The sequence below is a fragment of the Anoplopoma fimbria genome, chromosome 13 (genome assembly GCF_027596085.1).
Source record: "Anoplopoma fimbria isolate UVic2021 breed Golden Eagle Sablefish chromosome 13, Afim_UVic_2022, whole genome shotgun sequence".
In the NCBI taxonomy this organism is placed as follows: Eukaryota; Metazoa; Chordata; class Actinopteri; order Perciformes; family Anoplopomatidae; genus Anoplopoma; species Anoplopoma fimbria.
The window spans coordinates 18,449,292-18,464,188 of NC_072461.1; the positions used below are offsets into that span (position 1 = coordinate 18,449,292).

Genomic DNA, 14,897 nt, shown 5'->3' on the forward strand with positions numbered 1-14,897 from the left:
TGTGTTTTCGATATAAATTTATTAATTTTGGGAGTCACAAAATGGATAAAAGTTGCATATACAGTACAAGTGTGAGGTCTTTGTTGGACAATAAAACAGTTACTATGACACACTCTACAAAGTGTTTTCTCCCTGAGTCCTTTGGCTTACTGGCAGCGACTGTTGGGGAAGTGGTTATTTTCTTCATTATAATCTGCCTTGGCAAAGCACATGGCTGCTGTCTTGTCACACTCACAGATGAACTGCTCACAGGGATCGTTGACATCTAAACAACAAAGACAGAAGAGAGCAGCAGTCAAGGGAGGGGTGAGAAGAAGAAAAAACAGGGATGTGAAAAGGTAGCCCTCCTTTTCACGAACATGAGCACCTGGAATTTAATCATTGCCTGATTGGGATGCAGGAACTTGACTGGTTGTAAAGGGGGGGGGGACGTTATTTTTCTATGTTTAATTATCATGCTATGTTGCATTTGTGCAACAGTGAACTTTAGGATCAAGATGCAAACTGTTAAGATATGCAATGAAGTGTCTGGTTGATTATGAGTTCGTTATAAAATATAAATGTATTGTGGTACTTGGGTCAGTGAACCCCCATGGCAGTTGGTATCTACCATTTTGTGTAATTGGTTGGCTTTATTTAAGCCCGGTATTTTCTGCTTTCAAGGGGGTGTGGAGGCATAGAGAGACAGCTTGCTGTGAGGCTGGTACCTGTTCAGATTAATGGAACTTTGTTTGTTTGTTTTGTTTATCAAAGTATTTTGTTTGTCGTGGCCATTTCACTTTTCAAGCATGGAAAATAAATCACAGTTTTTTCAACTAATTTATGCTGCTGGCTGAATTTTTTGCGGCCTACTCAAAGACCTTCATTGCGTCCTAAACCGCTACGTCCCGAAGTGGAAGTGAGTCGGGAGGCTCATTTTCACATGGGACCATACAACACACCGTTTTTTTTAATCCATTATCCACTTTTAAAAATTCTGTAAATTATTGTTATGCCTCTACTGACAACTCATATTTAAGATTTGCTTGTGTTTGGAGGTGTTGTTGAACACTCACCCAGGCAGATGACGGTCTTGCTGGCCTTGTCACACCTGTAGCTGTATAGTTCAGTGTAGGGATTGTCAAAGATGGGCCAGCAATCGTGGTGTTGCTTGGCATCACTGTAGCACTGGTCGTGGACCTGACAGCATCTGAAACATACAGAAAGCATAAAGAGCTCATTACACCACCTTCCAAACATCATGATGAAGCGGATCACCTGCTGCTGATGTTCTATTTCATAGTTTCTTAACTTTTATGGAGATCCATAAAATGTCAAAGAATACTGAAAAATGTCCATCACAAGGAGACATCTTCTTGTTTTGTCCAAACAACACTCCAAAACCCAAAGATATTCACTTTACTATCACAGAGGATTACGTTTTTATTTGTACAAATTTGCTTGGATGGGACGTCATCACATCATCTTTAGCATCTGAAGTAACACACATGTCAAGTTTAACATTTGTTCAAACAGAACATAGATATATATGCAGATGAAGAGAAGAAGACAGCATATTGTAAAAATGAGACAGATATATTCACATTCAAGAAGCTGAAACAAGTAAATTATTTTTTGTTGGTTGACTAATTGATTTATGTTTTCAGCTCTAAGGGTCAGTTAATAAAAACATAGCGGTACCAGAACTATTTTCTGCTGAAGAAACCCTCCACATGAAAACTTTACAAGGCGTTTCAGTGCTTTGAGCAGCACAAACAAAATTCTTCAATTTACCTCTGTTGTCTTGGAGTAACTGTAGGAGTCTCAGAGGACGATATTTGACAACCTTTGTACACAAAACTAAAACTGTTGCATGCAACGGCACCTTAGAGTCAGAAAAATTGGATTTATTTTTCTTATTGTGATTTGACCTTTTGGAATTGGATTGAGCTTTAATTTATGGGTCTTCCAGAGCAGGAAACAGATCAGCACATACACCATCAGCAGCATTACCTGTCAAGGTCATCTACAGGTGTACCGGAGCCTCCCAGCCCACAGTAGCAGCCATAGTCAGTGTAGTCTATTAACGGCCAGCTGCCAGGTGCAGCGCAGATGATCATCGACCTGAACTGCCACACAGCTCGGTTACACAGCACTATGGGACACAGTGGAGACATCTCAGACAAAGCTAGAGTACCAAAACTCAAAAACCGCCATGACATCAACATAACCCTGATGCTGATCAAAGTTCTACTGGGAGGTTTTCTACTTCTGAGTACTCACGGGCTGGGAGGCTGAGCGACAGGATGAGCATGGATTGAATCAGATGCATCTTGCAGGTGTAGATGTTGACGTAAAGCTAAAGCCTTATATTGACTCCTGAACTTGAGAGGGGCTCCTTTTTGGCCAATGGCCAAGAGTCACCATATCTTTTACTCTATACATTATGCAACATGTATGTTTACACATGTGTAATACATGTACACGAACAGACACACACCAATGCTTTTTACTCAGACTTTTGGTTAATTATTACTTTAGTTTGTGTCATGTTTCTTGTAAATACTGTTTCCTTTCCTAAGGTCACCCAGCTTGAGTCATGTGTAGTGGAAAGTCTTGGGAACTCTGATAAGTGCCAGCTATTTACACAGCTGTGTGTTTGAAACTTATTTGAAATGCAGCTTCTGTTTAAAGAAGTAAAAAGCAAACCTGAGTGAGGACAGATTAAACAGAGAGAAAAGACTAAATAGATCAGGGAATATTTGATTAGAATGTTTGAAAAATATATGTGAAAAAATCAAAAGGAAATTATAAAAAAAATGTACTGCCTAACCTCTGAGGGGAAATTGAATGAGTCCTTGTCTTTGTATTTCCTGTGGATATCTTAATGTATTGACCTGAATGGTAAGCTACCAGCAGGATTATACAATTAATTATTATTATTTTGTTGTCAATAATACTACTGCAATTGTTATTATTAATCATTCCCACAGTTTTTGTTATAAGATTTTGCATCAAACTAAGAAAGCTGATCAACTATTAGATTCACTCAAGCCCAAACTTGAACAAGATTTGGAAAATCATTATCTGTATATTGTCCATTTATCAACCAGGCTTCATTTATGATTGTATAGCTGATGTACATTGACATTCAGTATCAAGGCACTAGTGAAAGTTGTAAAATGCTGTCCAAGGTTCACTTAAGGTGAGGCTGAAGATAGAATCAGTTCAATGAAGAAAACATTAAATTGACTTACAGACTGATTATATATTTTATTGTCATATCTGTTAAATACACGCTGAGGTAAAGGCAGAAACTTTGGAACCAGTACCTCCTCATTTAAAGCTCCCACCCTCTTGTCTCCCTCTTATCTCCAGTTTTCTCTCACCTCCTGTCATATAAGAACCCGTTCAAATTCATGTTCTTCTGACTCTAGCCATGAATCTGACAGCTCCTTTGCTGCTGCTGCTTCTCACTGGTAAGATTGAACAAGCTGTCAATATGTATAACTCATGAAAATAACACTGATTGTAAACATGTGCTGTTTGTGAAAAAGTACATGCCTTTTCTGATTTATCCATCATGTGTTCCTATTTGTCTGCCTCGCATTCATTAACCAGCTTGTGCGGCCAGTGGTGGGCTGGTGCCCAGGGCCTTATGGCAGTTTGGGAATATGATCAAATGCCCTCAGCCTGACATTAGCCCTTTGAAGTACAGCGATTACGGCTGCTGGTGCGGCTTTGGAGGAACGGGAAGACCTGTGGATGAATTGGACATGTAAGGAATCAATCAATATGATGAAACAATTTAGTTTCATCATATTAATAATTAAAGTAACTTGGAGTCTCCTGCTCCTGTATTCTTAGGTGCTGTAAAGTTCATGATAAATGCTATGAAGCAAGCAGAAAGGCTCCTGGATGCACGGCTATTGCTGACCTTCCCTATGTTCTTGTCTATGATTTCACCTGTTCAAATCAACAAGTGACCTGCTCAGGTAAGACTGTGACCCCACTATACTGGCTTGTCCAACTAATTCAAGCATCAAATTTGACATATTTTCAGTGAATTTTTGGTGAAGTTCTGCAAGGACACTGTTGAGAATTAGAAAAAATGACTTGATTTTTAAAATCCAGATGTGTGGATTTTGTTGGCTGGTTAGAAAGTACAGCAAACATAGAAGATTAAACAAGGCTGCATCTGTGGCCCTGTGTGTAGGTACTGTGCATACAACTGTATTTAAACAGCTATATATAGATATTATACAGCCGGGGAATGAGGTTTGATTCCTAGTTGGGAGTACCCAACTACAAACAAATGCTCCGCTAGGACTGCTGAGCACTTGCACACTGGTACTTACTGATAATGTGAGAGGGAGCTTCATGTTACGTTATTTTTGAGCAGATATCTGTCAATTTCCTGACTTAACTCTGTCTCCGCAGCTACCAACAACAAGTGCCAGGCTGCCGCGTGTGAGTGTGATCGGGTGGCGGCTTACTGCTTTGCTCAGTCTGCATACAACGCCGAAAACAAAAACCTGAATCCCAAAGTCCGCTGTGTCGACTGAGTTATACAACCCATCACAAACACAAACACAAAAGAAAAAGGTTGGATTTCAAACCTTTTTCTTTTCTAATTTTCATTTCTTAAATGTAAAAGGAGTTTGATTTTGTTCAATAGCATTAGTTTGGAATAAAGTAGGCAAGTGAACTTCTCAGTGTGAGTCCTTTCAGTTGAATTTCAGCCTCTGCATGTCCTTGTGTCTGTTTGCTCACGTATGGAGAGCTTGGGTACAGTTTGCAGCAGTGTTTATCGAACCCTTATATCTTTCCAGCCACAATTCCAGCTCACTTAAATATGTAAAAGCAACACCAGAGGCTTTGGCTTTGTAAAGTTCAGGCAGGTTTCCACTTACGCATCATGGGTTATAAGAAAGAAAGCTTTAGGTTGTACTTATGATTGGATCATGAATTGACATACATTGTGCAGCAAGTTTAACTTTAAAACATTTTTATTAGATAACGAGATTACAGGATGGTAAAAACAGATGTCTCAAATGTTTTGAATTGATATCAGGAAGATAATAAGTTGCAGTTTTAAAATAACAATGCGAGCAGCAGCTGTGTACAACAACAGATGTATTATATGAATTTTAAAATAAGAGGCACTGTGGATTATATCGGCTTGTAGAGAAGTGTGGTTACATATTTCTTTTTGTATCGGTGCGTTGCACTGAGGACCATCACTCCATCCTGAAAAACAACAACAAGAGTATTTTGATAAAAAATTGGGTTTAAAGCTGAATTGTACACTGTTCAAGCAGAAATGAAACACCTAAAAATATTTAGCTCTAACAGAAAATAAGGGAAGGGCATTACATTATTAGTTTTAGATTCAAGATAAAGATGATTTATGTCCTTTCAAACTACAGAAAAATAGATATTTCACTAACAAAGACCACGCTAATAACAGTATAGGTTAATAAATGATTTATTGCAAGATATGAGCCAGAGGGATGGATTAGGGAAGGGAAATGGAGTCAAAGGGGAAGTGAATGGATCAGTCATGCTTAAATACTTTGTGCAGAGGAAATGAGGTATGTTCAGGGCGTGGTCGTTGTTCCCGAACCAAGTTATTAAAACTCAATTTGTTGACCAACATTTTATGCATTTCATTTCCCATCAGTTTGATCAAAACCCAATTGGTGTTGTTGAAGATATTTTGTCTCTCAGACAGAGGAAGTTGATCCATAATTTCCGCCTGATTTCACTGCGAGTGACAACCATAAACTACAATTACTGCCTTGCGGTTGTATGCCTTCAACAACACGCCATGTTGCAGTTTAAATCCATGTCTTCCCAACATTTCATCACTTCACCATTTTATCCTATTAGACATTTGTGTGAAATTGTCATTAATAGCATATGTATTCTTGAGTTACGGCCCCCCAAAAATCTTTTGTAAGGTCACAGTAGCCTTTGACCACCAAATTCGAATCAGTTCAACCTTAAATGCAAGGGGAGGAAGAAATTCCCACACAGGCAATCCTGAGGTACTACATTGACGAGTATGGACCAGTTAAACCTGAAAACATAATGCATAAAAAAGCATATATGCTACAGGAGGATCTGTTACCTTGATGGAGAGGGCGTACAGGTGATTGAGCATCACATGGTTGGGCTCTGGAAGCAGCGTTGGGTCACACTGATGAGGATTTAGAGAGAGGATGAATTTGACTAAATTGCATGCTGTCATAACAAGTTTCAAAAGTTTTGAGCACCGTTGAGATGAGCATGTATTCAAGCATTCAAAGCCTGTACTTACAGAAATACCCGTGTCCTTGTTGAGCAGCACTTGCAGCAGGTGTGGAGGTAAGTATGGAGGATGCTTGATCTTGTCCTCTGTCTTGATCACATATGCATCCTGTAGGTAGGGGCCGGGAGGAGAACTGGACAAGTCTGGGGAAGAATGAAGTATAAAGTATTGTAAATCAAAAGAATGAGGTATAAAGTATTCCTCAAGGTTCATGCATTAGCAAATGTCATTGACAAATACAATCTACTATGAAAAAGTAATTGTTCAAAAAAAAATTATAGTTAACTTTACTATAATCATTGGCTTTACTGCACCAGATTAAGCTTCCCACATGTCATTTGTTTTAATATGGCTTGCATTCTAATATTTAAAGCTGATTAAAACCCCCGTCATTAATATCTGGGGAATCTGAAAATACCTGAGAGGTCTGCAGAATCCTCAGAGTCGATCCTGAGGGCGTCAAAGACTTCAAAGTCAGTTCCCTTCACCTGGATGACATTATTAACTGTGCCAGTTTTAGACGTCATCACGGCCTGGGAGAGAGTGTAAACAGAAATTTGACACTGGTGAGTGTTGAGTAGGCAATTCTACAAACATGGAAAATGACTAGTACATTGGTGATATAAAATCAGTATATATTATAATAAAAGGTGGATGATCTCCACAGCTAAAGCTTTCACTCACCCCAGTAGGATCCAAGGTCCACTGACCGTCGACACAGAACTTGTACTGGTGCTCTCCCTCCGGCAGGTCCACAATCGCCACAAAGTTTTTCAGACTGGGGCTTAAAAGACAATCGCGTGTTACATCTCCATCAGTACACACAGACACAGGATGTACAGATCTGGTGAAGCATTCTGCATGAGTCAATCTACCTTTTGTTGAGAGGGATCTTGGTGGCCCAGTTGTTAAAGGAGCCGGACACAAAGACTTCCTTGGCGGCCCCCGGCCACCTGAACATAGTGGGTCTGGCCAGCGTTGGACTTTTGTTGTCACTCTCCAGGTCCTGCTGCCAGGCCAGAAATTCCTGTATTTCCTGAGGAGCCTGGAGAGCATTATATTAATGACTGACTGAACGGCCGGCTGAGAGAAAGCTGAAGACGGAGTCGACTGGTTTGAATGTCTGTATGCTTTGGAAAAATTGCTTTAAAAAAAGTTTGTTTTTCTGCAAACTCTTTGATTTTTGTCTTCTGCGTCCTTCTCGTTAGAGCTAATAAGAACAGACATAACACATAAACTGCTGGGACGTTTTAATATTTGGTTTCTGTCTGGAGTTTTAGGTAAGTTCTTTTAAGATAAATATGTTTCCTGTCAATTCAATTCAAAGTGATAGATAACATCTACATCTATGACAGATATTTTCCAAATCCGGTATATATGCAGTCCTTTTGCAATAATTTATTGCATTTAACTTTCTTTTAAATTATGTCTTAAAATTGTATAAAATAATAAAAATTGTATTTGTATGATAACTGGTGTGTTCACAGCACAATGAGTGATATTTAATTTATTAATATTTCAATGTTTTTATTCTATTTGCTATAACTCATTATTGCTAACTGTTTTACTAAAGCCAGTGTAAAGATGATGCAGAGACTTGCTCAAAATGGTTTTACCGCCTTTACTTTAGTTAAAATAAAATTGTGCACTGCACAAAGATGGGACTATTTTATAACATTTCATTTTAATGCTTTCGAGAAACTGACCTTTAAAGTTGGTCGTGAGCAGCAATATGTTTTATTGCAGGGAACTAACATCACATTATCCTCTTTATAAGACCCATGTTTGCTATCATTTGTCCTACAGATTTACCATACTCTAATACACCGCCATCTAGCAGCTGGCTTTCATATTTCAGATGAGCTTCTTACCAGCACCTGAATGCACCAGCAACATTTCAGAAAATTTCAAAATCCTTTTTTTGGGGTGCATCTCTCCAAAAGTTGTTCTTTACTTTATTACCATTTAATAATCAACGTAAAGGATTTACGATGCAATTCATGCAATGCAATTGGATAATCCAAAATATAAGATTCATAAGTAATTGCAAAGCTAACTCGCTTCAAAACCAGAGATGCTAACAAGTCCTGTATTGCATGTCCAAGTCTAGTCTCAAGCCACTCCTGGTTGTAATGAGCAAATTATTGTCTACTTAGCACACTGCATAGCTATATCTAAGGAATTCAAAGCGTGTACTGCATCAGCATCATCACTCCTTTAACTATTAGCATACAGTACCGCACTGATTAGTTGTTTGGTAAATGCACACTTTAAACAGGCTATTGCAATGACATATGAAAAAATATCACACCATGAATACTTTCCTCTAAAGTAACTAACTGTATTTTGCCCCTAAAAAAATGGATATAGACTAATGTCACACAGGGACACAGGAAATGATTGCTAACATTATTAGACATGCAATAATAACTGTAGCCTATTTTCCAATAACATGGTACAACTGTATAGTACAATAACACTCCAACTAATGATTATAATGTTTATAATCAACACATCAAAGTGTCTCAAACCCAGAGATGCTCACAAGTCATGTTCTGCAAGTCACAGCTCTCTCAAGTCACTGTGTGGGCAACTTAGCTGCCACTTGGGTCCAACAACCCCATCTCTGTGTCATACCTTTGCGTCTTCTCTCTGGTAAAGGTCTCCGTCCTCCGAGCTGTCAATCAGGATGTTTGGACTTGCCTCTTTCCCTCCTTGGTGTCCATCTCTGTATGACCTCTCCCCCTGACCCCCACTGGACCTGTCGCTGCTGCTGTTCCCCATCCTGGTCAAACACTGCAAGACACACACACACACACACATCAACATCAGGTCAGCATCTGTGTGTGTCCTGGGTCACACAGGGTAGATCCCACACCAGGAGCCCCAAGTCAAATGATCCTCTGAAGAAAGAAAAAGTTAACCAGCAGTATATTTCGCTGCTGATTGTTATTAATAGGTTTCACTTTGTGATAATAATGAAAATACCCACCTAAGTGTTCCCAGATGAGGTTTGGTTGGATGCGGAGGTCTCTCCTCTGGTGGACAGCTGATTGTAGGGTTTTTTGGGATTTGAAAACGTCGCTCTTATTGTTGTTGTTTCCGTCTCTGAACGGCAGAAGTTTTCCTCTCGGACTGAAAACAAAAGCATGAGGCGGAGCAGAGTTCAGCGTCCTGCAGCCCGACCACAGACACACTCACCCGTTTGGTTTATGATCCTTCTGTTTCCTTTAAACTACCAATAGTTCTTCTTCTAACCCCCCTGAGGTCAGCTGTACTTTGTGCGTTTTCGTCATTTAGTGGAAACCTCGGTGTGTGTGTGTGTGTGTGTGTGTGTGTGTGTGTGTGTGTACTAAAGGAAACACACCTCTTCCGCCTCCTGTCCTAGAGCTCTGGGAGTAGATGTTTAACCCGATTGTTGCCAACTATTATGTGGTAACGTTAGCAGATGGTTTACTAGTAAGTTACATGATTTAAAATATAGATATATATACGAGTTTTAATACAATTTATTTTTCATAAAATAACTGAAAAGTTTTTTTTGCAACAAATGGGCCACGTTGCATTTACTGTTCCTGCAAGTTCCTTAGACTAGAACAATACTTGTTTATTTATGAAGAAATCAAATAGAAGAAAATTAAATACAAAAGATTCATATAATGAATGTCCTTGAAAATATCAAAAGGGGAGTAGGAGTAAATGAGTGGTTCCCAACCTGTGGGTAGTGGCCCCGCAAAGGGTCCCACAGAAAAAAGTTTTATTCTTTAGATTTTCATTTGTGCATTATTGGAAAACATGACATCTGCAGGCCTCTAAAAATGATTCAAATATGTAGTTTTACTTTTTGGCTGCGTCACAGCCAGAATGACATTCTTGCCCTTCTTGGCCACACAAAGATGTGTTTGAGGTGTATTAAAATGTATATTTTAAATGATTATGGTCAACATTTACATAATTTGGCGCATAGGTCAGTGAGAGGCCTGTAAAGCAGCAAGTAGAGCCTTTTACTTTTTCTGCTGCTCAGCAGGGGATTGTCCTTGAGCCATTTCACACTTATTTATCTGAGGCGTTCTCACGGCTATCCTGTTTCATGTGATTCACATGTCTAAAGCTAGACTCATAATAAAAACAGTCAGCAGTATTACAGTGTTATTACTAACACTAGGTCAGTTTTTTTCGTCCTCTCAGGGTTGGGGAGAGCTACATTACCTGTAGTCTCTGTTTCAGTCACTGATTATTCATTAGACAGAAAAACAACCTGATTAACAGAAATGTATAATTTAGTTTCACACTGTCTGACAGAATCCAGTCTGCTCTGTATCAGCTTGTTGCAGCTGTTCATTGAAGTTACATAATGTGTATTAGCAATTATGTAACTCATATTTCTGTGAGATACATGCAGTGCTTCTATTTAAAGACCATTTACTAGTTTGTTTGTATTTGCAAAATATCAGCGTACTGCATTGTTATCAAGTGGTATTGCTAACCAAGGCTAACAATGGCAAACCCCATTAAGTTTTCCGACTTGTACTGGAACACAGTCAGCTTTGGTGTAAATTCATTCCCAGCTCAGACTTTTGATTTCCAAGGAAAATGGGATGCAGCTTAACTCTAAATCTCTGTCCTCAGGGAAGGTCAGCGGTTGCCCCACCCTGCACAGAACAAGACCCTTTCTCCCATGCTCTGGTTGTCTTGTGGGTTTGGTTTGGTAGAGGGAGTCACAGAGGCCTCCCTTAACTAAGAAGACCCCCTTCTTCAGCTGGTGTCCATCAACAAGTTCTTGAGTTGCCCCTGTGACCTTAAGGCCACAACTCCAAGCAGCCATTTCAGCAAAGCAGGCTTTAACAGTCTTCTCAGATTCTCTCTACCCCTGCCTTCAAAACGCTAAAAAGTGAATCTAGTGGATGTTGATGATTTGGCAGGTTAGGCTCCTCTGCCTGACATTTTCAGTTCATCCTCACTACATTTTTTTGGGGCTTTACCACACCCATCCAGCAGCTTTCCCTCTCGTCTCCTCCAGCTCACTAGCAGGTGGGGATCATCAGCTGATGTCCAAGACACATGGCTGCAGTCCAACAGTACAACCACATCATCAATCTTTGGGTGAAAGTGTTCTGGTACCATACATTTATGAACATGGAGCGTCCCATTCAGACTGCCAACAGATTTCAGGTGCTGATCACAACAACAACAACAGAGAAAAAGAGGGATCTGACACTTTAAGTGCAGGAGTTTCCAGAATCAAGGGACAAACAAAACCCCCCACCTTGATGTGTTGGTAATTAATTCATTTTCTCTGTAATTAGTGTGCTGAATCCCTCCACAGCCTGAAGATTATATGCTCTTATTTTTAGCCTTGTTACAGTGTTAATATTACATATAAGAGTAAACGATCTCTCACACTCCTTATATTGCAACAGGTGCCAAAGATGGCTGTCAACTGGGGCCATTTTGGTCCACTACTGTTGGCCAGTATTTCACCATATTGTTGCTTTGTCATACTATTTATTGGTTCTACCGGTAATGGATGTTATTACGTTGTATCGATGCATTGATGAATATGAAACTAGTTTTAATTTGATCTCAGGAAATATGTGTCAGTAATAAATCACTTTCAATCAAATTGCCTTTACAGTTTGGGTTTTTATGTACCAGACCAAATTTAGTTTTGTGTAAAACTTTTTATTTTGTATTTAATGCCCAGAGCATTTAAAGTTAAAGCAGAACAATATTTCATCGTGTTAGATTACAATCAGTAATCGGTTATCATCAGTAAAGATATAATGGAAATGCAAAACAGTCCATTAAAGGCCTTTTGTTACAAAAGTCTTTAAAAAAGGGGCCGGTTAGGGTCTTGTGCATAATGGCATAATCATTCCTTTCATTTTTCAATTACAAAAAGTGTTATTGCAATATCATCTGCACAATAGCTTAAATCAAAGATGTATTTAGCAGGACAGTGAGACGATGCCAGCTCTTGCAAAACCTCCAGAGTTGTTGATGACAGAAGCCAAGCAGAGCTGTTCTGGATCCTGTGGAGCTGAACTCCCCATCATCTCTTCTCCACTTCCACCTCCTTTTCCTCCTCAAGAGGTCACACCACACGCTGTGGAGGAAAAGGATACTTGAAACCTCTCTATACTTACTGTTCATTTCTTGCACCTTATATCTGCTGCCTTCATACCGTGGCAAAGTGCACAACAGTGTATGCAGTGATGATGACAAGCCCAATGGCAAAAGAAACAATCCCCAGGTGGAGAGCTTTCCGACCCAGCCGCTTGGAGCCATCATAGTCCTCTTCGTCATAGCTCTTTTGAGCCTATAGGGTGAGTGACAGGGAAATACAAGATTCATTAAAAGGCATGTACTGCGATGAAGTAACACCTTCAGTGTCAAAAGGGATGTATACCTTGGTAGTATGTTACACCTGACCAAGGCATGTGTCTTTCATGGGAATCTGTGCTGAACATTTAGCGATGAAATGATTCTGCTTTGCAACCAAATTGCTCTCCTCGCACATGCCTTTCTCGTTATCTCTAATTCATATTTGTATTGATGCCAACATCCTTAGCAATGAGAATCAGTGGCTTGCTGCGCCTCATCTTGTTACTCACAGCTACAGAGCTGCAACAGCTGCTGTCGGCACGATGACTCAACACAACTGTCTCCTCCCAGACAGCTCAAAGACTTGAGACAAATGTAAAATGAGTTGAGAGTCCCATCTGATGCATCTTTAAACTTTGTGGCTTCATGACTAATATTTATTAGATATTTTGAAACACAGATGGGCTAAATTTGTTGTGTAGAACAATGCATTACACAGTTATGAACATTGTTTGGCACTTTGAGGAGTGGATGAAGTTGTCAGTAGCAATACATCACGTTTGCTGCTTGATCAATGGACAGACAACTCACATACATTGCAGTTAAGTGTTACATATCCAGAGATGGCATGTAGTTACCATCATCAAATTATATCCTTGGTGTTTTTATCAACTGCTGATACACTTTTCTCTAATCTACGTATCCATGTGACATGACACATGTTAAATTCTCTTTATGTGTTGCCTGCAGATAACTGATAACAAAATTAATTAAAGTATGTTATGCTGTAAATATCCATAAACCAAGCATGTCGAGAAGCACTCAGCATTGCATAACTCACCATCACAGAGAAAACCAGCGCCACAATATTGATGGGCCATGCAGGACAGAAGCAGGTGATCATGGTGAGACAGAGATAGTTCCTCAGAGGGGGAATCTCCTGAGCCTCCCCGCATTTCAGGTAGTTTGCGCTCCCGTCCAATGAGGACTTGGTGGTCATGACCGGCCGCCGTCCCCGAGACAGTAAAAGCGAGAGAGGCGAGGCGCAGGGCTGAGACGCTGAGAGAATGGAGGTGGAGGCGAGGGAGGGGAAGCAGTGGAGCAGTGATGATGAAAGAGAGAAATCAGCCCAGCAGAGAGATGTGAGAGGGAATCAGAGGCCTGAAAAGTCTGAGCAGACCGAAGAAAGACACACTGAGTGAATGCTCTTGTTATGTAGAAACAGGAAAAGGACGGGAACATTTTAAGATGGAGAGACATTTTACTGAATTTTATAAATTAGAAAATATATAGCAACTTACAATTGTATTGAAATTTAGTAAAATGTATATTTATTTAGTACAAATTATAATTTTTCAAAAGCTAGTCTAATTTTATAGAAAATATATAGTAATTGAATACATTTGTATTCATTTAGTGCTTTTTATATCCAGTAATAGTAGTTTATTACAAAAATGCGTGGTCATTTAAGAGAATATATCAAAATAGCAAAACTCTTCTCTACAGTGTCTTCTGTACAGTGTTAATTATACAATCATCAGTTATGAAATGAGGTTTCCTTATTTTGTTGTTGGTTATGTGACGTGAAAATGTGTGAAAGCCTCTCACCTTGTATAAAGCTCAGATTATCCGGACTGCAGAGGACCATTCAGCACAATGCTAATGAAAAATGATGCCTAAAATCCTAAACGGTCATAACTTTGTTAGAAAAAAACATAGCTTGAGCTTTACAAATGAGAAATACTTTCTCATCTTTTAGCCAAATTTGCATTTCTGTTAATCTCTCGTTCAAAAGAAAAAAACATTGAGTGCAAAAAAGGTACAGTACACATATATGGAATGTTTTAAAATAATTTATTAGGAATTTTAAAAAGTTTTTTTTTCAAAGGAATAAACATGACAGGAAAAAGAAAAATCAGAAAAATGTTACAGTGTTGACAAGATTGTTATTTTTCAGTGAAAACAGCAGGTATGAACTACCATGGTAGGCCACAGCAGTGTGAGCGAGTGTATCAAAATGTAAAACCCGGTACTTTGTAGATGAAGAGTGCTTTGTTCTCAAGCTAACATTTGAAGGAAAACACATTTATGGTGATCGGCCAGTGCAATGTCCTAGTAGCTCTCAACATAATTGTTTTGGTCTAAAAATAGCTGTCACATTGCTACAGTCTGTGACCTCCAGTGGATATGCAGTGATGGATCGGGGGTGCAAGGGGGTTGACAGGTAAACAAGAGTTAATAAGACCCCCCCCCTCCCCTTTCTTGATGGAAAAGCCACCTT

The 14,897-nt window shown here is 39.4% G+C and overlaps 4 protein-coding genes across 5 annotated transcripts; 1 reads left to right on the forward strand and 3 right to left on the reverse strand.

Annotated features, from left to right (window-relative positions):
• Positions 1-3: 3 nt before the first annotated feature.
• On the reverse strand, positions 4-2,311 carry pla2g1b (phospholipase A2, group IB (pancreas)). The gene is made up of 4 exons (XM_054611145.1): positions 2,263-2,311; positions 1,993-2,134; positions 1,056-1,189; positions 4-265 (listed from the first exon to the last, which is right to left on the reverse strand). Exons 1-4 carry the CDS (start codon positions 2,309-2,311, stop codon positions 147-149), a joined length of 444 nt encoding a protein of 147 aa, XP_054467120.1. The 3' UTR covers positions 4-146.
• Positions 2,312-3,384: 1,073 nt separating this feature from the next.
• Positions 3,385-4,685, forward strand: LOC129101573 (phospholipase A2-like). The gene is made up of 4 exons (XM_054611440.1): positions 3,385-3,458; positions 3,601-3,757; positions 3,847-3,974; positions 4,420-4,685. The coding sequence occupies exons 1-4, from the start codon at positions 3,419-3,421 to the stop codon at positions 4,542-4,544; spliced, it is 450 nt and encodes a 149-aa protein (XP_054467415.1). The 5' UTR covers positions 3,385-3,418; the 3' UTR covers positions 4,545-4,685.
• Positions 4,686-5,095: 410 nt separating this feature from the next.
• Positions 5,096-9,630, reverse strand: prkab1b (protein kinase, AMP-activated, beta 1 non-catalytic subunit, b). Of its 2 annotated transcripts, none has more exons than XM_054610776.1 (8): positions 9,494-9,630; positions 8,930-9,088; positions 7,168-7,337; positions 6,977-7,076; positions 6,711-6,825; positions 6,302-6,435; positions 6,113-6,181; positions 5,096-5,229 (listed from the first exon to the last, which is right to left on the reverse strand). In XM_054610776.1, exons 2-8 carry the CDS (start codon positions 9,074-9,076, stop codon positions 5,152-5,154), a joined length of 813 nt encoding a protein of 270 aa, XP_054466751.1. In that variant the 5' UTR covers positions 9,077-9,088; positions 9,494-9,630; the 3' UTR covers positions 5,096-5,151. The 2 variants fall into 2 exon arrangements, with proteins under 2 accessions (XP_054466751.1, XP_054466750.1); XM_054610775.1 differs by having other exon boundaries at positions 9,285-9,630.
• A 2,714-nt stretch (positions 9,631-12,344) lies between these two features.
• On the reverse strand, positions 12,345-13,616 carry LOC129100680 (transmembrane protein 233). The gene is made up of 3 exons (XM_054610120.1): positions 13,458-13,616; positions 12,477-12,611; positions 12,345-12,377 (listed from the first exon to the last, which is right to left on the reverse strand). Exons 1-3 carry the CDS (start codon positions 13,614-13,616, stop codon positions 12,345-12,347), a joined length of 327 nt encoding a protein of 108 aa, XP_054466095.1.
• Positions 13,617-14,897: the final 1,281 nt, after the last annotated feature.